The sequence below is a fragment of the Malus domestica genome, chromosome 15 (genome assembly GCF_042453785.1).
Source record: "Malus domestica chromosome 15, GDT2T_hap1".
In the NCBI taxonomy this organism is placed as follows: Eukaryota; Viridiplantae; Streptophyta; class Magnoliopsida; order Rosales; family Rosaceae; genus Malus; species Malus domestica.
The window spans coordinates 6,334,552-6,357,907 of NC_091675.1; the positions used below are offsets into that span (position 1 = coordinate 6,334,552).

The window sequence follows — 23,356 nt, forward strand, 5'->3', positions numbered from 1 at the left end:
AAAGAATATTCATAGTTAGGGACCGCAACCAAAGTATTTTCGGTTTGGTATGAGATTCCCGAAATATCGAGAAGCCAATCCCAAATCCTGTACCGAAATTTCAGGATCAGTTCAGGAATTTCGATTTGGGAAATTTTTGGTTTGAGATCAGGATTTTTTCGGTTCGGTTCAGGATTTTCGGGAATTTTTTCCACCCCTAGTTGCCTTCACAAAGTTGATCAAGAGGTCGCTTCACAAAAAAAAAAAAAAAAAGGTTAAAAAGTGATCCAACTTCCTGCTTTTCCTTTTAAGTAAAAATCCCAATCATACTAAATGCCGTTGTTTTTTTTCTTCCCAACAAAGGAAATACTGACAGCTCGATCGACAAGCTTTTCTTCTTCACACCTTCGAATACATGTGAGAATCTGATGTGACCACAATGTTGTTATAATCTCTCAACTTTTCACATGCATGGTTGGTTTTGTTTCTCGTGAAGATATAGCTCTTTAGATCGAACCCTAGTTTTTGAATTCCTATATTTTTTACAGTAAGAAATAGAGAAAATTAATAATGCCTTAATTTGCAGAAACAATTTGTTAATTTCACAACAAAACCCTACTATGAGTCTATGAATACATTTTTTTTGCACCATTTTTCTCACCATATGCTGATTTCCAGGCTTCCAGTTCCAACATATAATTTAAAAGTAAATAACAATAAGAACTCACCACATAAAGGTTTCTAACTGAACTGCATATATAATACTGCATTTAAGCCAAAACAACCAAAGCAGAATCCTTCATATAAGAAAAAGCAGAAAAGATCTATTAGCTTTCAACACTTCATGAAAAATCTTGCTTATTCAGGAGCCTTCTCTCTCTCTCTCTCTGTCTCACATGCACTTATAGTCCACATACACTTTCTCTCATCTTCTACAGGAAAACAGAAAACAATATAAATTACAAGTAGAGTCCATAAATCTTCAAACTCAAAATTTTGAAGTTCTTAGAACTTCAACAAGTTCACCATCATGCCACCAAACAGAGAAAACCAGATGGGTTCATACTCTAAGGCCAACACTGTCCACAAACCTCCAATGCTCTCAATGGGAAGTCTCCAAAGAACCATATCTGACATCTCAGCTGAACTAAGCAGCAGCAGCAGCAAAGAAGCCATTGATGATGGCATTCATCTTCCAACTATATCCGAGGTTGAGGATGCCAAGTGTGAGTGCTGTGGCATGTCCGAGGAGTGCACAAATGAGTACATAGATCGCGTGCGCAGCCAGTTTTCGGGGAAGTTAATTTGCGGGTTGTGTGCTGAGGCTGTGAAGGAAGAGATGGACAAGAATGGAGGCAAACGAGAAGAGGCTGTGAATGAGCATATGAGTGCTTGTGAAAAGTTCAATAGGCTTGGTAGGGCATACCCCGTTTTGTACCAAGCTGAGGCCATCAAAGAGATCTTCAAAAAGAGTTCAACGGTTAGGGCAAAATCCATAAGTCCTAGAGATAAGAGTGTTCGAAAGGGTAACGGGGGTATTGCAAGGAGCTCCAGTTGTATTCCCGCAATCAACAGAGAAGAACTCAGCCCTAAATCTTAAACTCTAATTAAACTCTAAATTGTAAACCTTTGTAATTTGAAGGGACTTTTTTAGTTTTTTTCTCTATGTAACACAACAAGTATCCGCGTCAAAGGGGTACTTTCCATTTACAATAAATGTAACCATCTAATGCTAATCTTACTTTGATCGATTAGTTTTTTATTACACAGATATTACAATTTTAGTCAAAATTAAGGGAAAGAAGATGATTTGAACAAGGGACTCAGTCGGTTAAACAATTCAACACTTGCCAATGTTGTTGATTAGTTAGCCCTAGCACATAAATAAAGTTTGTGCCAAATTTCTATTCCTTTCTTTATACATGTACTTGGTCGTATGGGATGAGCCTAGCTATGAAGGAATATATAAACGCCTTGTATAAAATTGAGCTTAGGGGTGAATATTTTTAGCATATTATCGTACTATACTGATTATGTATCAATCAGCAATAGTATGATAATTGTACAGAATCAATCATAAATGTGAATGGTATCCAAAATTGTTTTGCTGGAGTTAAATAGTAATTTCAACACAAACTCACTTAGTGCGTTTTGTTATTTTTATTTTTAATTAAAAAATAAATCCAACAAAAAAAAGATAAACATTTTATTTTTAATTTAACATAAAAAAACCAACTGGCACACTATGGAAAAAATTCATTTTACCCTCTTATACGTTGCCTCGAGGTATTTTCTTCTTATAATCATTTTAAGCTAGTAAATTTGGATTAATAACTAATAAATGTGTGACAAAGAATAAATAAAGAGGTTGCTGCAATACAATTGAAGGGTGATATATTTTTTAATGGTATTTGTATATTGGACTAAATATGTTTTCAGATTTTGGCCTAAATAAAATGGCCTATTATTAAAGTGGTATTGTTACTACATTATCATACCAACCGAAATATTTAGTATTACTGAAAATTTGACATGACAATGATAATAAAATTTGAAATACCAAAAATTTGGTATGGAGGTTTGGTACGGTACCAAATCCAGCCACAGTCTCGTTTTTCTTTTGGTGGAAAATACTGTCTTATTTATTTGAGCATTTATCAAGTCATGGCAACTTTCACCTTTTTAAATATGTAAACAATATTTCCATTTTGGTAAACAATAATTTGGCATAGTATTGGAGCATGAGATTTAAGGGGTTTGTAGAGAAAATAAAAAATAAAAAAAAGGCTTATTATACAAAATAGTCCTTGAGATGTGCATGATCAATAGAAATGGTTCCTGAGATTTGCATGATCAATAGAAATGGTTCTTGAGATTAAAAATCAATAGAAATGGTCCCCGAGATTGTCCACCATCCATGATTTTAGTCATTTCGTTAAAAACTCTTTGGGCAATTTTCAAAGCTTCGTAACTCAATCGATTCTTAACCAAATTCGACCCATAATATATCAAAATGAAGATAAGAAAGTGTAGAACAATATTATACCTATTTGGAAGCCCAATGGTTGCTGGAGATGTCTGAAAAATAGCCTGAAAGATGACTGGTCCGAGGGAAAACGGGAAAACTCGCTGGAAACTGGGTAAACTTTAAACGTTCATAACTTCTTCAAAACTCAACGAAATCAAGTGATTCAAAAACAAAAATCATACTTCTCGACGAGATGAAGAAAATGGAATCTTTCTCTACAGATAACTAGCCGTGGTTTGGCCGGAAAACTGCTCGAAAGTGGCTAACTCGAAAATGGTTAGCCACTTTCGAGCTGTTGTCCGACCAAACCACGTTTCGTTAGCCTTGGAAAAAGTACCATTCTCTTTGTCTCGTCAAGAAGTATGATTTTTGGTTTTGAATCACTCAATTTCGTTGAGTATTGAAGAAGTTATGAACGTTTAAAGTTTACCCAGTTTCCGGCGAGTTTTCCAATTTTCCTGCAGACCAGTCACCTTTCAGGCTATTTTCCGGCTATCTTCGTCAACCATTGGGCTTCTAAATAGGTATAATCTTGTTCTACACTGTCTTATCTTCATTTTGATGTATTATGGGTCGAATTTGGTTAATAATCGATTGAGTTACGAAACTTTGAAAATTGCCCAAAGAGTTTTTAACGGAATGACCAAAATCATGGATGGTGGACAATCTCATGGACCATTTCTATTGATTTTCAATCTCAGAGACCATTTCTATTGATCATGCAAATCTCAGAGATTATTTTGTATAATAAGCCTAAAAAAAATTATATTTGTGAACTGTGATTCGTCCTAAAACTGCCCCAGGCCAGTTGTGATGAGGCCCAGGTACTACACTTTGCGGGCCAAGCTCAAACATTATCAAGTCCCATCATCAACGGTAAAGGTTTGAAAGCAAATTTACATGTCATAACCTTGATGTAATTTTGAGTGAATAAATTTAAAAAAAAAATTAGGAGTTAATCGTACAACGATTCAATGTCAAATATGTGATGTGTTGATGCACAAAATCAGCGAAGACTTTGGTACAACAGAAAGTGTCAGGTTTTGTGACATTCGCTTGGTTGCTTCGGTCACTAGTGAGGATAAGTACGTAAATGAATAGAGACAGAGAAGAAAACACAGGATGTACGTGGTTCACCCAGATTGGCTACGTCTACGGAGTAGAGGAGTTCTCATTAATTGTGAAGGGTTTACACAAATACATAGGTTCAAGCTCTGGTTTAGTGAGTTCTAGTGAATAGTTTAGTACAAAATGACATTAGAGATTATTGTGGGAGAATGATCCCTATTTATAGAAGAGAGTTTCTAGTTTTGTTCTAATATTGACACATGTCGTGTTGTGATTGGCTTCTGATGTTGACACGTGTCGTGCTGTGATTGGCTTCTGATGTCGACACGTGTCACATTGTGATTGGCCTTCTGGTTGAAGGGAAATTCTTCTGGGTCCTTGACGGTATAACGTTGACCGGTGCTCAGTAGTTTCGGGATTAGTCAAGTATGGTACAAACATGATGTAAACTCCATGTTTATTGATGATTAATCATGGGAATGTTGATTTTATCTCATTAGTTAAACGTTTATCAAATATGTCGCATATGCCGCATCATATATTATTACCCATTAAGGGTATATTTAAGTAATTGTAATCAGAATAAAAAGAGGAATTGAATTCTGATTCTAAAGTATTCTTGTGTTTACTAAATAATAGGGGAAAAAAATAGTGAGACCCATATAAATTTTGGAATTGAATTCCTCATTTGGAGGAATTCAACTCTTTAGACATAAGTGGTAATCCAATTCCTGAAAATGTGGGAAATCCGGAAAGGAATCTTTTGCCAATTATACCCGCACTTGAATTTTTAAACTCCATGATTAATCTCCATTACCCGAACAGACCTACACCACGCCAGCCCAGCGCCACTCCTACCTCTCACTGACCACCACGACCACCCTTATCATTCCTACACATGCCCAGCACCGCAGCTACCAATTCATGATGTAAAAATATGTAATTGTTTGTTCTCGTTCAAGGCGATGGCCTGGATTTTTTTCTTTCTTTCTTCCTATACTTTATCTTATTTGTTTATTTAAAAAAATATATATATAATTAGGTCTACGTTTATATTGTTTTGGAAATTAAAATTTATTAACTAGCCTATAAATGAATTTCTTTAGGGCATGGGCAGCTTAGTAATTAAATTAGTTTTAATACCGATTTAGGGGTGTTTGGTAAACAACTTGTATAGAATTAGCATTATTTCTACTCTGATTCCAGACAGTTTAGTAAACAGCTTCTATATGAATATGATTCTGATTCATTCTCAATTCAACTCCTCCTCAATTCAATTCCCTCTATTTTGATTACGGATTAGTAAACGTGCCCTAAAAGGGCAACCATTCTTTGTGTACCATAACAAACTAAAGCTCACAACCACAAACATGTTGGTAAGAAAGGATAATGTTAGGGAGCCTAAACTTTTTAACTAAGTTTGTAAACTAAATGATGTGTCATCGTAATGAAATAAACACGTTAATTAATACTTAAGTAATAATCTAACCATCAACTCCAGATTATTTAGTTTACAAAATTTAATTCTAATCTCCCTGACATTATCCATAGGAAATTAAGACAGTGGCATGGTATGTTGTTTACTTTTTAAATTGTCCATTCCAATAACCCCCACAATTAAAGATTTTATCAAATTAATCTTTTTCCACCGATGGGCCATTCTCCACGTCTTTGTTAGCTAGCTAGATAGTTTTGTTGGCAGTGTAAGATGGAGGGGGACCGTCCTATGGTTTATCATCCATGGTTTTTGCATGCATTATCCTCTTCTTTTTGGTTTATCTACCCGTGCACTTGGTCATTTTAAAAGACCCCAATCACTTCTTTTGTGGATTCATGAGAGACGTCTATAAATTTCGGCATGAGTGTGACATTATTGTGTGATGTTATTAATTTAAATAGTATAATATGAATAGACGATAATATTAATATTTATAGTCCTACTCCTACGTATAGCATATATTAACAAATAAATACAAAACTTATCATATCACTTAATTGCTGATCACGTACCAGTGTGACATGCGATCACACCAATAGATATTCATATAATAAGTTTTGGTCGGTGCACAGTATGAAAATAAACCATTGAAAACCCAAATTAACTAGCTCCATAAAGACCACGTACAAACTTATGGAATTCTCAAAGATGTGCATGGCTCATCAATTCCTCGCGAGTGGAAACTTGACTACAAGCAATTAATTACAGTACACATATAATATCAGCTAAGCTTATGATTGTATTTTACATGCATGCATGCAAGAACTCCGGCCGCTGACTGAACAAAGTGCAACCCGAGCCCTAGGTAGCCAATTAACAAGTGGTGCATGTTGCACTTATAAATTAATGCTTTGATAACAATGCGTGCAATTTGCACAACATTGGCATGAAAAAGCAAAAGCTAATATGTAGAATGCATTGATATTTTAGTCTGTAAAGTGGCCTTTCAGCATGTAACTGACAAAAACTTCTCGAAGCTTATGTATATCCAAATCAACTTTAAAATATATTACATTATCGCATTCAACCTTTGAAACGACTGCCAATACACAAGAAAACCCAACCCACACACCCTCATTTCGTATAAATACCCAAGTGATATGTGCCGATCTTATACTTCAGTTCAACATAGCCAACTATTACTTCTCTCAACAAATATATGATCATATATATCATCAAGTCTCTGAGCAGTTGACATGGTAATGTTGTCTTTAACTATACTCATACAATATATTGCTTGCTTTTAACTTTTACATCAAGAGTAATGTTATTCAGACACAAAATTGATACGTTTGCTGAACACATTATCTAATACAAGTACAGTAATAGGCCCGTCTCTATCAAATTGTGTCATAAATGTGTTAATTTTATCTGTCCAAATGGTTTATTATATCTTTGAGCTAATCTCGCTCTTTCATGTCCATGCATGCGTTCGCGTAAACATGCATGCATACATACAGCCGCAGACCGAGCAAAGGCTTCGAAAGGCATTCTCCGATGTTTCAGTTGAAATAAACAAGTATAAGAACGAACTGGAATTTAGTAGCAACGATTTTATGCTTGCTACAATTGATGAAGTGAAGCAGGCAGAGTGTGAATGCTGTGGACTGAAGGAGGAGTGCACACAAGGCTATATCAACGAAGTCGAGGGCTCCTTTTCAGGTAAATGGGTTTGTGGGCTCTGTTCAGTAGCTGTCAAAGATAATAAGACGAGGGCTCCAAATGGCACTCCCATGCAAGAAGTCGTGAGCTCTCACAGGGACTTTTGCCAGAAGTACAAGAGCACTAGGCTCAACCCTCAGCTCTCATTGACCTCTGCCCTGAGGGACATAGCAAAAAGAAGCTCTGAGAGTAGAAATCTGAACAACAACATGCCAATGCTTGGTCGTAGAAACAGCTGCGGTCCAAGAATTGATTTCAAGCAATATATGTAACTATTGGTATGATGAGTACACTACTTGGTCGGACTTCAATACACGCACACGCGCGCACACACACACACACACACATACACACACATACATATATTTGTTATATAATCGTTAGTATTCAATCCATCTATTTCAATTTATTTGGTCTGACAAAGAGCAAATTCAGAGAGATGAGAAATCGATCAAGAGGCTGTAAAATGTAACTGAACTGCTTCAAGTTTTCATTCATTGACAAAGGGAGCAGACTGTGGAGTAGTTGAGCTGTTTAACACAACAGGCTTATCTATAACAAACCAGCCACATCAACTACTAACCGAATCAACAAAACACAAATTGAACAAATAACTAAAACTAACTCAATACGTAAATGATGTACTCCTTTTATTGTCAATTGATTTCATGGTGTATATATAGAACTCAACTTCATCTATGATATTATTCCATGTGTGAACACCCAACAATCACATTAATTATCATGTGCTTAGTTTGAATATTGACACGCATAAAATAGCGTATAAGAGTACAAAGTATTCTCCGGCAACAGGAATCAAAATGCAAATCCAAGCAACAATCTTAGCCCAAAGTAGTAATGGGCTGAAGCCTGAGCTGTGCAAACTCCAAGTATCATCGTCGTCTTTAACTTGGCAGCCATAAATTAGGATGCGCCGTTCAGGACAAAAAAGAAAAGTGAAAGGAAAGAAGGAAAAACAAAGATCAATTATTCAAGCTAAAACATATGCGGTACAGGTTCGCCCGTTGAGTGCAATAATTACAAAATGGTCCCATGTAAATCAAACTATATATAAAAAAGGGGTTTCTCCATTTTAATCCTTGATAAAGATTGAAATTCAATTAAAACCTTATGTTAGATTATATATTCATTATAGTCCTTTGACTAAATTTCCATGTCAGCATAAATATTAAAATTTATATTTTCTTGTTTTGAAATATTTAATGTGTTTTTTGGGTTCCTATAATACCCCTATTAAATATTTGATTGTAATTTGCTCCATATTTTTTGGCATTGATTATTGTTTGACTTTCTAAAATGATAAACATAATTCAAAAAAATATTAGTGATACGTTACAAGAATTAACAAATACCTAATTCAAATTATTCATTATCACCATTCAAAGCATAGAGGAAATATAAATAGCCAAATCATATATTTTACATAATCGAATGCACTTAAACCATGTCCTAATGTGCTTAAATCATATAACCTAGTCGAATGCACATAAATCATAGTACCAAGTCAAATGCACCTAAACCATGGTACTTATATGAATGCACCTAAACCATGGTACCTATATGAATGCACCTAAATCATGGTACCTATATGAATGCACCTGAATGCACCTAAATCATGGTACCTATATGAATGCACCTAAATCATAGTACCTATATGAATGTACCTTTATCATTTAGGTACTATCAATTAGGTCTTATCCATTCGGTATGGTCGGTTAGGTACTATATAGTGTATGTCCGATTAATTTGGTACGGTCAATTAAGTTGTGATTTCACATTCTATTTTCTCAATTTGTATTTTTTTTTCATTTATCTCTGGATTCACCTTCAATTTGGTATCTAAAAGCCCATTTTTTCTCCTTTCTTCCGAATACAACAAGATTTTTGGTTTGTAAGTTTTATGGCTTTTTTTGTTTGATCATGGTTTCTGAGTTTTCTGGGTTCTTTGATTGGAATAACACATGGAGATTTATGTTATAACAAACATGTTAATTATGGATCTAGTTAATTAAGCATTCTTGAAAAATTAATTATATATTTGTTTCTCTAATTGGTTTTAAAGAGTAATAAGGGTAAATAGGGAAACTAAAAATGCAATAAATTTATTAAAAAATGATTAAATGTGACATGGAATACTATAATCTGACATGGAGGACTATTTTTAGTTTTTAATCTTACATACGGTATTATTGAAAAAGCAATCTTATTTAGGGATTAAAATCAAGTTTTCTATATAAAAAAACCCTGTACATTTTAACCTAAATATATACGATCTCTAAATGGTGCAAAATCTCATATAGCTCGTGAGTTTCACACGTGCAATCCCATCGAACTTTAGGTTTTCAAAGCTTGAATACATCATGGAACACAATTATTTAAAACAGAAAAGAAAACAAAAAACATAATTGCATGTTGCATGTGAAATCGAGACTTTTTAGTCTTATAGCTTTGCCCCACGATCTCCCAATTGAAAATTGGCGGGTCCATAATGTGACAATACGACATTATGCTAAAGCAGTCGTCAGATTTTTGTTCAATCGCAAACTTTGCAGTGCAACATATTATGTTAAAAATAAAAAAAAACAAAAACTGCCGAATTGGAATCAAGTTAAAGTTTGAAAGCTTACAAAAATAACTTTTAGATGAAAAAAAAAGTACAAATGATTATCAAAGAAACGAAACAAATTCAATCAATTTTTTATACATACAATGAATCAATCATTAACTGAGTGTCAAACACAACACAATTATAATACGTTATTATCGAACCTATTTAGTGCATATTAGACAGTAGCTAGTTTTTTTTTTCTTTTCGTGTGGCTCAGTTTGGCTAAATTAATGGCTCTATAACCCCTGTGATGTGAGTCAGAATGGTAGTGGACCCTTCCGCCCGACATTTGCAGTCCATAATACATTGGAAATCTATTGTTTCACAAAGAAATAACACACAGCAAAGTGCAAACTAAAGCTGTTAATAATAGTCATTAAATTAAACAAAGCAAAGTAAAATATAATTAAAGTTCCGTCTAACTGAATGAACTAAGTCACTAATTAAGAACATGAAGCCCTACAAATTTCAAACAGATTATTGAGACCCTTATTCAAGGGAAATGGGTCGGCACCACGTCATGCATACATCTCACTGATCAAATTAATACTTCTACCATTCCTAATAATTAAAGAAGAAAGTCCTCCATATTGAAATCTTTTTACATGATGATAAGTTTCAATTATGATGTTTGTATGTTGTAGTAATGTTACATTAGGAGAAATAAGGACTTTCCTAAGTAGGAAGGAGAGAAGCATTATCTTAAAAAAGAAAAAGAAAAGACAAATGTCAAAATGACTCTCTCAAAAGTGGGACTCATTATGGACTATCTACCACCTCATGTTTTTTGCACAATATTTTCTAGTATTGGCATGAGAATTGATGTTAAATTATAAGGTGGTAGAGAATCCAAAGAGATTCTCACTTTTGAGAGAGTCCCTTTAGCATTTCTAAAAAAAATATATAGTGATTATAAAAGGTATATTTAATGAAAAGTGCAACACATTTACTATAAGTACATGAAGCACTAAAACCTAGTTTTGGACTTAACGCTCTTTACAACATATTGGCACAATTGAACTTTTCAATATTAGTATCCTCAAAGAGGATTTTGAACTAAATCCATAATCAAAACTAGCCTTCATACACGTGTGTGTGGACATTTTTTGAATCACGGTATGCTAAGCGCGACTTACACGTTTTAAATGTGTTTTTATGCGTAAATTGACAAAAGGAAAGTCAAATATTTGAAGTAAATGAATAATCTTAGATCATGCTAGAATGGACCCCTCATAAACCAATTAAAGCAGCTGAATCTACATAATAAAATCGGTCTCTATTGAATTTATATTAAGAATAGAGAAAATAGTATTTAAGAAATAACTGATTGAATCACATTATTGCTAGCCTATTGTGAGGCTAAGCCCACCCCCACCCCTTTAGTGTAGATGATATCGTTTGTTAAAACAAAACAATCATTTGACAACTAATTTAATCACATTATTATCCGCGTGTGAAAGAATTTTTTTTTATAACTGACATTACACACCTCTTAAGATGTTTTGAACGTGTTTAAAAATAGAGAAAACAATATTTAATGAAAAAACTGATTAAATCACATTATTGCTAAACTATTGTGAGGTACTAATTATTAAAAAAAAATACTATTAAAATGACGAAAATACCCATGCCACATTTGATGCATTATTTTGAATTGCTTTTGAAATTTTTTGTTTGAGGAGCATTTTTGTTTAATTATTTTTTGTGAAACTTGTGACACCAAAAACACTATTCATTGGGCTATTCGCTTTATATATAAATAAAGACATCCACATGGTTACATCAAACTTCAAGGGTGCGTTTGTTGTACCAGACTATTTCGGATTGGATTAACTTCAGGAACTAAGCTGGATTGGCTTAGACTAGACTAAGCTGGACAGATTTAGTGAAATGTTTGGTACAGTGTCAGACTAAATTACAGACTATATTTATTTTTTTTGCCATTTTTAGTTCACTTTTGCCTTAAAAATTAAATAAAAATTAATAATAAAGGGGCAATACCATCCAAGTCTAGAGTTGACTGGATTTGAACCACATTTTCTTTCCCTTTTCCTTTTTTACTCTACCTCGTTTCTCTTGTCCATGATTTTCTCTCTGTTGAATTGAAATTTCTAGCCTCAAATCTTGCATCAATCTCCTAATTTTCTTCTTCGATTAAGCACTGGGAGATGGGTCAGTTCGTGGTTTGGAGGTCTAAGCCCTCCGATTTACAAAATCCCCAAATCAAATAAAAAAATTCTTAGCCCTCTCAATTCCAAGACCAAGCCTCCTGAGAACTTCTCCGATTTTCAAAAAGCCAACCTCTCGATTCGTTTCTCAGAGGTGACTCCAGCGATGGTAGCTTCGCCAGGACCTCCACTAACATGCCGATATTTCTACATGCGGGCTTAAGAATTCAAGTTGAATCAACAACTCTCAAATTGAAAAGCTGTGCAAATTAAACTGACCTAGAAATTAAAAAGTTTCGCATATGATACGCGAGGAAGAGCGGAAAGAAGATGCCAACAAGCTCTATAGACGACACAAGCAAGGCTGTTGGAGTTATTGAGAAGGTTGATTTCCCGAACAAGTTAGTCAGAATTGCCGATGATGTAGATAAATTAGTAATTTGAGTGGAGAACAGCAACTCTGATGCTTAAACCGTATAGAAAGTGGGCGAAAGCGGAGAAGATGAAGTAAAGACCGTTTATTGTTAGTACCGCTTAATACCAAGGTTCTGCTCGGAATTAGATAACACCCTTTAGTGAGGTGCCGAGGGATTTCCAGTCGAGGCGAGTCTCATTTAAGTTAATACTTTGTCGCTCCAAACATGGGACTATATAGTCCCAGTTAGTCTTGTCCCTTCTAAGGAGGTCTAACAAACGGGCCCCAAGAATCCAAGTAATGGATATATATGAGTGGAAATTAAGTAAATAGTTAATTAATCTAGAGCCTGTTGATTGCGTATATCTTATTGCCATACAGCTTCTTTTCAATTTCCACTTCGTATTGTTTCAAATAAAGAAGTGTTAGAAGCAAATGTTCTTTCTCTGCTTGTCACTCTCTAGCTGCCGAGCGCACTTACCATTTTTGCCTACTAAACTGGTGTTTGTGTCAAACTGTCATACAAACTAGAAGTAGTATATTTTTGTATTCCCTATTCCTAGTGGCCTTTTCATATGAGAGACGTAGTGAAAGAAACACGACTGCATAGTGTTTTCAGAAGACTGAGGTTATAAGGATTCGATCCAACCAATATAAAAAGAAAAGCTCGATCACCTAGGGTTACAAAATTAGGTAAGAAGATAGTTGGAAAATAAGACACGTAGATGAATACAATTTGTCAACTCATAATGTACACGTACCTAATCCATTTCTCTTTGGTTGCTATCAACTTTTTTTATACTCGGACCTTTTTATTTTTACCTTCTCTTTTTTCATCCTGCCATGTAATGTTAAAAATAGACAAGTTAAGTTATCATGTGACATTGTCACATTGCAGAATGAGAATGAAAAGTGAAAAAAAAAAAAGAATGTTGCTAATATTCCTGATAATGATGAGCATGGGAATAAAACTAGAGAATGAAAGAAAAAGAAGGAAGCGAATCTAGGCAGTGTAGAACCCTAGAAAATGGAGGTGAGCAAAGTATGCCGGTTATGACAAAGACCAAACACTGTATATTCGAGAAAGAGACTTTGAGTCCCTCCCTCCCCTCACTGTAAAGACTAGAGAGAGAGAGAGAGAGAGAGAGAGAGAGAGAGAGAGAGAGAGAGAGAGAGAGAGAGAGAGAAGAAGGAAAGTGTGCGCACGAGCACTGCCACTAAGTGTATGTAACGTAGAAGGCCCCCCCACTTCACTTGTAACTCCCTGTATATGTTTGTACCATACTCTTTCATCTCAGACGCTATTCTCTCTAAAAGTTTCCTTTCTCTCCTTTTTTTCTCGCTCTGCCCATTAGAACGAGAGAATCCTAGATAATAATAAAAAAGCAATAGAGTCCAAGCAAAAAGGGTACAAGAATATTGCTTTTTACTTGCAGAGGGGAAGCAGTTTCATCATGATCAACTTTATCCGGGGAGAATGTAAAGGTAAAAAAGTCATTCATTAGTGAAAGAAGAAATCTTGTAAGAGCTTATAAGAGGTTGGATTTTTCCATATACTGCTAATTGGTTTTATGGTGAAACCTCAACTTTCTTCATGGTATTGGAGCAGCTTGGCTCATGTGTCTCGTGTGTGAAGCACAATGGCTACATGTGCACCACCTCACCAAAAGGGGTGAGAATGTGAGGGTAAAGTCCCACATTGGTGAGGGACCAAACCATGAACATTTTATAAGAGGTTGAACTACTTCCCATATTGGCAATTGATTTTATGATGAAACCTCAATTTTTTTTCACAACTAGCTATGCCTACCAAGTTACCCTTGCTTATGCGCTATAATTACCTTAAAAATACCGAGTTTCATTTGTTCTATAAATTGTATACACACACTAAAGTGAGATTGAAGAATAATTTTGACTTATTAATTTGTCATAATTTTGTCTGACAAAGTAGTCATTTAGATACAAACCAATCAATGACCACACAAGTAGGTGTAGATATTGCAACAATGATTAGTGAAGCTCCAATCAAGCTGTTGCATGTGTTTGAACAATTATTGTTCTTAGGTTGCAAACAAGTTACTTGCTTTAGTGATGAGATCTGAATGGATGTACCGTTGTCAAATTTTAAAATTTTCAAATGATACTTTATATTTGCACATTTCTGTTTACTATTGTCATTTAATTCTCTTTGCTTTCGTTTTGAACGCCAAAAATAAATGACGGTATGCATAGGAAGAAAAGTTGTGTGTAAAAATCATTTCTTCCAAACAAATTTTGCAATTATACTCCCAAATTTACTCTTAATTACAATTCTTGATCTTCAATTTTGATTTAGACTATGAAAAGTTATTCTACAACACACCATGTTGCCTTTGCGATTATTACTAGCACCTATCTCTCCTCTAAAGCCCGAGTTTGTAAGTGAGAGTTTTCCTCTATCGATCAGGTTAATTTTATTCATCATTAATCTTGTTATGGAAGCTCTCTTCTTAAATTGTAAGCAACAATGAATTTGTAAAACCTCTTTAAAAGTTATGAGAAAAAAATATAAGTAACAAAGGTAAAGGCATATATTCATGCATAAAAAAGTTTGGAAGGTCTTCAACGGTTACAAATCCATGCCAGTCAGTCAAAAGAGCTTTTTAGTAACCCGACAAAATCAGTGTCTTTTTTCCAACATCTATCCCTGTTTCCCTTTCGACGCTCGGTGTTCAAACCATCATTTCTAAAGAAAGTCAAGGTACCCAATCGTAATTATCTCCAACTTCCTTGCCCACATTCCTCACCTTTTAATTCCTCTATCTATTTAAACAGTCCAATCTCCCACTCTCCCTCACTAAACTCTCTTCATCAAATAGTTTCAATTCCAACCCTTTCTCCAATCCTTTCTGCTTTCTCTTCCAATCAATACACACATTTCTTCATCATCTTCATACAGAAACCCTAATTACTAATAGGTATGTCGTAGACATTTTACCAGAGATTTATTTATTTATTTTTATATTCCTTCAATTTTGTTTCCCTCAGATAATAATGATAATCTAATTACGTGTTGTTTAATTTCAAATGAAAACACTTACATTAGCAGTTATGATATGACTTTAAATAATACTATTCTCTCTAATTTCAGTGCTGTTTTAGGTGGATATTAATAAATTTGAGCTGATGATGATCAAGATGGAAAAGAGACAACCTCATCAAACACGTCTCATATGGTGCATGCTCGTGTTCTTATTCTTCTTCTCAATTCATACTTGTGCTTTGGATGGTAGTGAGGAACGTCAGCTTCTCTTATCCTTCAAAGCTTCTGTCAACGACCCTTCACACTACCTCTCAAACTGGAACACTTCAGCCAACACTTTATGCAATTGGCATGGCATCACATGCAACGACAATAACAACATCAAGGCCATCGAGCTCACCGGAAGAAACATCTCCGGCAAGTTATCATCCTCCATCTTCCACTTGTCTCACATTGAAACCATCGACCTCTCCAACAATCAGCTATCCGGCCAACTCCCCAATGACATGTTCATCAGTGGGTCAAATTCGCTTCGCCGTCTCAATTTCAGCAACAACATCTTAACCAGCACACTTCCACAAGGCTCACTCACAACCCTTGAGGTACTAGACTTGTCCAACAACATGATTTCAGGCATAATCCCAAACAACGTCGGATTGCTTTCTACGTTGAAGTTTCTTGACCTTGGAGGAAATATGTTGGTGGGAACCATCCCTAGCTCCATATCAAACATGTCTAGCTTGGAGTACTTGACTTTGGCATCAAACCAACTTGTTGGAAAAATTCCAGCACAATTAGGCCAAATGAAGAACTTGAAGTGGATTTACTTGGGCTACAACAATCTCTCCGGCAATATACCGGAACAAATTGGTAACCTTTTTCTGTTAAATCATCTCAATCTTGTTTACAACAATCTCACCGGCGAAATCCCATTCACAATCAGCAACCTTACTAATCTTCGGTACCTTTTCCTCTACGGAAACAAACTCACAGGTCCAGTTCCACAATCCTTATTCAGTCTCGAGAAACTCGTTTCTCTCGACCTTAGTGACAATTTTCTTTCAGGAGAGATTCCCGAATGTGTTTTCAACCTCCAAAACGTGGAAATCCTCCATCTTTTTTCAAACAACTTCACGGGAAAAATTCCCAAAGCTCTGGCTTCTCTGCCAAGGCTTCAAGTCCTTCAGTTATGGTCAAACAAGTTCTCGGGCCAAATCCCAAAACGTCTCGGAAATCAAAACAGCCTCACTGTCTTAGACCTTTCCTCAAACAACCTTACTGGGAAAATACCCGATACGCTATGCGACTCGGGCCGGCTTTTTAAGCTCATCCTCTTCTCGAATTCACTCGAAGGCGCAATCCCGCGAAGCTTGTCTTCTTGCAAGAGCTTGAGCAGAGTCAGACTCCAGAACAACAGGCTTTCAGGTGAATTATTGGCAGAGTTCACCAAACTCCCACTTGTCTATTTCCTGGATATCTCGGGCAACAATCTCTCTGGAAGAATCGACGACAGAAAGTGGGACATGCCATCTCTTCAAATGCTGAATATGGCGAGAAATCGATTTTTCGGGAAGTTACCGGAAACTTTCGGGGGCCAAAAGCTGGAGAACTTGGACTTGTCCGAAAATTGGTTCTCAGGAAGTATCTTGCCGAGTTTCGGGAACTTTCCGGAGCTAATGCAATTGAAGCTTTCTCACAATGAGCTCTCTGGTCCCATCCCTCAACAATTGTCTTCATGCAAAAAACTCGTTAGCCTCGACCTCAGCCACAACCGCCTCACCGGCACGATTCCCACTAGCCTCTCTGATATGCCGGTTCTGGGGGACCTAGATTTGTCCGAAAACCAAATATCGGGCGAGGTTCCGCTGAATTTGGGCGCTAAAGTATCGCTTGTTCAAGTCAACATTTCCCACAACAAACTCCACGGCATATTGCCGCCCACAGCAGTGTTTCTTGCCATAGATGCCAGCGCAGTGGACGGCAACAACCTCTGTGGTGGCGGTGACACTATGAGTGCTCTACCGCCGTGTAAGAGCGTTAAGAGAAACCCTACTTGGTGGTTTATTGTCACGTGTTTTCTTGTTGCATTATTGGCTTTTGGAGTTGCCAGTTATTTGTTTGTGTTATTGAGGAGGAGAAAGGAATTGGAGGTTAAATCGGTGGAGATCCAAGAAAGGATTTGGGAGCTGCAGTTTTTCGAATCAAAGGTTTCAAGATCGGTTACGATTCATGACATTTTATCGGCAGCCAAAGAAGATAATATCATTGCAAAGGGTAAGAATGGGATTTCATATAAAGGAGAATCGGTTTCCAACGGAATGCAATTCGTGGTAAAAGAGGATTCTGTGAAATCACTTCCACCAAGCTTTTGGTCACAGATGGTTGAACTTGGGAAGCTTAGGCACCCCAATGTGATCAAACTGATCGGAATATGTCATTCCGAAAACGATGCGTATGTGCTTTATGAGTATTGTGAAGGGAAAGTGTTGACTCAAGTTATGAGAGATTTGAGTTGGGATCAGCGCCGGAAAATTGCCGTTGGGATTGCGAAAGCACTACGTTTCTTGCATTGTTGTTGCTCGCCGAGCCTTGTAGCTGGTTGTATGTCACCAGAGAAAGTGATTGTGGACGCAAAAGATGAGCCTCATATTCGATTGAGTCTCTCCGCACAAGTTCGGACGGACTCCAGGGGATTCATTGCTTCTGCATACATTGCTCCGGGTACGTACGTACTTGACTGATATATATATATATATACACATGCCAGTATCTGATTTGTTATGAATGAATAATTAACGTTTAGAATATCTGAACTTTAAACAAATAAAACACGGTCGCATCTTCTTTGTGCATGCAAACAATTTATGAGTCTAGAAATGCTGTATACTAAATTTTAAAGCTTTATTTTGTAGATGCTAAAGAAAGCAAAGTCATTACAGAGAAGAGTGACATATATGGGTTTGGGCTCGTCTTGATCGAATTGCTGACCGGAAAAGGCCCCACCGACACTGAATTTGGCGCGCACCAGAGCGTCGTCGAATGGGCACGGTACTGCTACTCTGACTGCCATCTTGATGTCTGGACAGACTTGATGATCAGAGAACACGTGTCGAGCAATCAGAACGAGATTGTGGAAACCTTGAACCTAGCTCTTCACTGCACTGCTGGTGACCCCACTGCTAGACCATGCGCGAATGAACTGTATAAAACCCTAGACTCTATTCTGAGGACAAGTCGTTCTTGTGTTCCTGACCTAAAAGTTTCTTCACCTTTTTGATTTCTCCCTCAAGGATTTTTGTTCCTGTTTTCAGCTTCTTTTAACTTATTCTTTTTTCACTTAATTTTTTCTTGGGTTTCTTATAACGTAATGTACGTGTTAATGAATTAATTATTACCACCTTTTGTTGCATTTTGTAACATAAGGTGTTAATTAATTGTTAGTACTATAACTCAAATGTTTAATGGTATGTTTGATATGGTGTTAAAGGGGAAGCTGAAATGCTTCTGTGAAATTTTTTGGCACACATAAGGTAGACTGTCGTGACGAAGCCACCAACTAGTACCCTTTAAAAAAAAGGATAGATAGCTCTTAAATCTTTCAATATGTTATTTCTTCAACGTGCTTATTGGCTCCTACTTGAAGCTTTGTTCAACTTAGTATCTTATATGTAAATTAACGATATAGATCAGATGGCGGAATGGATCAAAGATCAAATTGAAAGGCTTAAATCTAACAAGAAGATCCAAACATTGAAGATTTGGACTTTGGTGTCTGATTTAGGCTCGTGATATTCCGTTTCGAAGAGAACAATGACACTAACAAGACCTAGAGCTAGCCTTGCCGTATAGGCATTTTGGTGGTTTACTAGCTCAAAACGAGATTTCAAGATTTTAGAGTATTTTCGGATATACCTTGGTATATGTTTAATTTGTTTCCTATTAGTACTCCAAGAAAGTCTAAGGATAACAGACATTATATAAACAACTTTTAGGGTGCTAGGGTTTGTTATCTTTCATATTATCAATTAATAAACATTGAGATTTTCTTTATATATTTTCTTGTGGATTCCAGTTTATTTGTTCTTTAAGGTTATCGTTTGATATCTCTATGTGATCGAAGAGTGTGAACATTGATAGAGCTGTTTCCGACCAGGCCACTATGCAGCAATCTTTCTTCTGACCTATATTCCCTTCGAGGTAGCAATTATGATGTTTAATTAATAAAGGAATGAGGATCCTCTCTAGATCTTCTTTGTGAGGATCTCGGAGATCCTTACATTGTGTCCGTTCATCATACATCTTACGGTCAGAAATCATTTTAAATATTTTTATTTAAAATTAAATACAAACAGTACCTGACGAAAATCAATCGCACAATGTATGATAAACGAACAGGATGTGAGGATCCTCACAAAGAGGATACAGAGAGGATCCTCATTCTTAACAAAGACTACTGTTAATGATATCCATTAGTTTCTTATTCTTCTACTAGCTCTATTTGCTCTTATAGCAATGATGAAAATGCATGATACAAGAATCCTTTTCTTTGATTTGTACAGCTGATAATCTATCAGCAGCAGAACTACTCATGATCATAAGGGCTAAAATAGTTCGAAGATTCCACTAAAAGATCAATCTAAACATATAAGTTTAAAGTAGCTGACATTTTTTAGGAGATCAAAAAACCCAGCTCAGTTTTGCTGGCATGCACGGATATGATCATCTATTTTTTGAAGGACATTCATCTTAAAAGCCTCAAGATTTCAATGATGGTTTCTTGGAGACCATGCAAAAGGTTATTTGGCTTCTTTCTTTCCATTCAAAAAGCTCCTTTTCCGATCATTATATATAGTCCTTTTCCTTTTACAATATATATTATTCAATTTCTTAGGGGAGCTGGGTCATGCATTTTTCTTCTCCCTTTTTTTTGTTTACTTTGTGGATCAAAAATCAAACATTTTTGGAGTGGGATTCTTTGACTAAAGACAGGTGGGTTTTGTTTACGATTTTTGATTGTATGATAATAATTGGATACAAGTGCATCCCATCTCAAAGATGATTATGGTACATCACAGCAAGAGCCCACTCATTAAGCACAACCCAAAAATTATAAATATTTCGACCCAAATATAAATGCCCCTTAAAGTTAATGAAGTTTTGGTTAATAAATCATGGAGTATTGCCGCCAACGTTGATCATAGTATGCTTAATTAGAAGTGCTTTTGACGACATGGTCGAAAGTATTTCCAACTAAAACTGTTATTTTATATTTCACCTCCCCGCTGAATTTCAGCCATAAAAATCAAACCTAGCTAACTCTCGAAACAAATTTAAGAGTGAAACATGAGCACAATGATATTCTATATGGTGGCGCCCTCGTTTACAACCCTGTTTTTTATACAGATAGACAAAATACTTCTTCGATATAGAAAAAAATGAAAACGCTTTATAGAGAAACACATAACATGCTTGCATTTTCAAATGAACATGTGATAATCACTTGCACGTGTTATAAATTTTTCTTTGTGCTGCTAACAAAAGCAAAAGACTTCATGCATAAGAACGTCTGGAAAACGGATGATGTATAGGAAACATCAATTCCTGGTGTAAAAAGCAAACATCTTTCTACAAAATTCCAGTTCTTCACTACCAATGATCGAATGCAATCCAGACGTAAGTATTATTAACTCGGGGCATAAAACTTTATCAAATTCACTATCCTTAACAAAAAATTAAGATGCTTTAGTACGTACTAGTTATTCAAAGAAAAAAGAAACGTAAAGATTGGCTATAACTATAAGTTGAATCATTTAAATCTTTTGTGTGTGTGTGTGTGTTGTTTTGTTAATCTTCAGATTAATGTTTGTGCTTTTGGCGGGGTTTGATGTAAACATATATAATTTGTGATTGAAGCAAGCAGCAAGGATTTGACATTTTTCAACATGGCAGGCAAGATTGCTTATCTGATTAATGTAAAAAGTTTAATCGATGTGACGATAAAGAGTACTTAACAGAAATGATTACCAATTAAACTATATATATATATTCGTTATTCTGATCTTAAGTAAAGAAAATTTGTGCTTGATGACAATTAAGTACACTTCTTAAATTTGATACAGATTAGAGAGTGCCAAGAGTGTTGATTGATGGAGGAGGATGGGCCTTCATCATGAGATCCTTAAACGGTTTGATAAAACCAATTGCTTACCAATTATTATTACAATCATTCTTCACTTGTAAGTCGTGAGATGTCTTAAGTTCGTGAATGACGTATTTTTTATTGACCGTGCTGGTTTGCCCACCACACTCAAATCTGAATCCCCCTTCTTGTAGATTAGATGCCACATTTGAGAAGGGCCTACAGATTATAACTGGGATGTCGTGAAGTGCAGAGTTCTAAGGACTGTTTAGCAAACTTTGGTTTGGAATTTGGCATTTTGGTGTTGGCATTGTACGGTTTTTAGGGGATGCCAGAAATTTTTGGGTTCAATATTTAAATTTCATCATTTTGTAATATATAAAAGGACATTACTTGCCTCCAGTAATAACCATATCAAGTATGTTAGTACTCATTGACCATTCTTTAAATCTCCATAAATTAATTCCTCCTTCATCATGGAAAAGAGTACTGCGAAGGTGCATTTAGAGGCAAATTGAAGGAGAATGAAGAATAAGAGACCATAAACAAAACAAAACTCAAGATTTTGAAATACTGTTGTTTTAAGCCAATTGCATCCATGTCGTCTATCTATTACTGGCACCAATGCCAGTGACAACGGTCCCAAATGGTGCACTACTGAAAGGAATAAAGTAGGAAGGTGGGAGTAAGATTATAAAAGTAGAGTGGATGACTAGCATATTTAGTTGGTTTGGCAACTACTCTGGAGCAGACATAATGCTCATTGCCCCTCAGTAACCTTGCCTACAAAACCACCCTTTCTCTACGGACTCTGGATTGGAATAAATAAATTATTGTTTTTTAAGTATGTTGGTTTAGAGACTTGGATTGGGATAAATAAATTATTGTTTTTTAAGTATGTTGAAGGAAAAATTTGTGTCCAGCTTGCAACTAGCACTTCTAAAGGTCCATGTTGGTACGAGCACAGGTGTGCTGAACATAGAAGGAGAGACTCCAAAGAGTCGGCTCTGCACCATTGGACTGGGTATGGCCCGATGACAGTACATATTTTGGGCAGCCCAAAAAGCTCATCGTTCGTTAGTGGCATAAAAGTCTAATTACCTATGGGCAGATTGCGTCTTTTCCCGTAGAATAATTATGTGGTCTACTCATGACATCAATGGTAAAGCCGTCACATTGAGCATATTATCCGCATGTGATTCTCTTATGAAATGTTGTCAATTTATGTCTCCACAAATATGAAGAAAAATAGTCCATTAATTCGAATTCCCCAAAATTAGCACAATTAGAAAGAAAAAAACATTCCTTCATGTCTAATCTCCAAATCCTCTCAATAGGAAAAATCATTCTTCTTTACTTTAATTGGACCTTAAATTTAAAAATTATTCATTTCAATATAATTTTAGAAAGAAGAGGATATACACTCGCTGAAGCCTTGAAGGTCAGTTTCACTCAACAGTGAGATCATAAATAAAGCATAAAGAAAAGTACAAAGAGTAGATGATAACCAAAGGGAAAGTGTTATTAGCACTCAAAAAATCTCATTTTACACTCTCACAAGTGTATTTTCTTTATAAATATAGAAAATTTGGAGTGTAAAATGAGAATTTTGAAGTGTCAATAACAATTCCCTAACCAAAATACATATATATATCTATAGGAATCCTTTAACAAGAGGGATCCCCAATTTTCTAAAAGAATGAGAACACTCTCTTGACCGTTAGATTAGCTTGTAATGAAATTATGTA

At 35.7% G+C, this 23,356-nt stretch overlaps 2 protein-coding genes across 3 annotated transcripts; both read left to right on the plus strand.

The window, feature by feature from the left end:
* Positions 1-1,033: 1,033 nt before the first annotated feature.
* LOC103431439 (uncharacterized) lies at positions 1,034-1,579 on the plus strand. The gene has a single exon (XM_008369598.4). It carries the CDS (start codon positions 1,034-1,036, stop codon positions 1,577-1,579), a length of 546 nt encoding a protein of 181 aa, XP_008367820.2.
* Positions 1,580-15,282: 13,703 nt separating this feature from the next.
* Positions 15,283-19,073, plus strand: LOC103431450 (leucine-rich repeat receptor-like serine/threonine-protein kinase SKM1). Of its 2 annotated transcripts, none has more exons than XM_008369606.4 (3): positions 15,283-15,404; positions 15,578-18,190; positions 18,382-19,073. In XM_008369606.4, exons 2-3 carry the CDS (start codon positions 15,613-15,615, stop codon positions 18,744-18,746), a joined length of 2,943 nt encoding a protein of 980 aa, XP_008367828.2. In that variant the 5' UTR covers positions 15,283-15,404; positions 15,578-15,612; the 3' UTR covers positions 18,747-19,073. The 2 variants fall into 2 exon arrangements, with proteins under 2 accessions (XP_008367828.2, XP_008367834.2); XM_008369612.4 differs by having other exon boundaries at positions 15,589-18,190.
* The last annotated feature ends 4,283 nt before the right edge of the window (positions 19,074-23,356 follow it).

Bases quoted from the DNA above. Each gene is read 5' to 3' on its own strand.
- LOC103431450 (XM_008369606.4), top strand. From the start codon at position 15,613: ATGATGATCAAGATGGAAAAGAGACAACCTCATCAAACACGTCTCATA. The intron at 18,191-18,381 runs GTACGTACGTAC...TTTATTTTGTAG, and splicing joins TTCTGCATACATTGCTCCGG to ATGCTAAAGAAAGCAAAGTC.
- LOC103431439 (XM_008369598.4), top strand. From the start codon at position 1,034: ATGGGTTCATACTCTAAGGCCAACACTGTCCACAAACCTCCAATGCTC.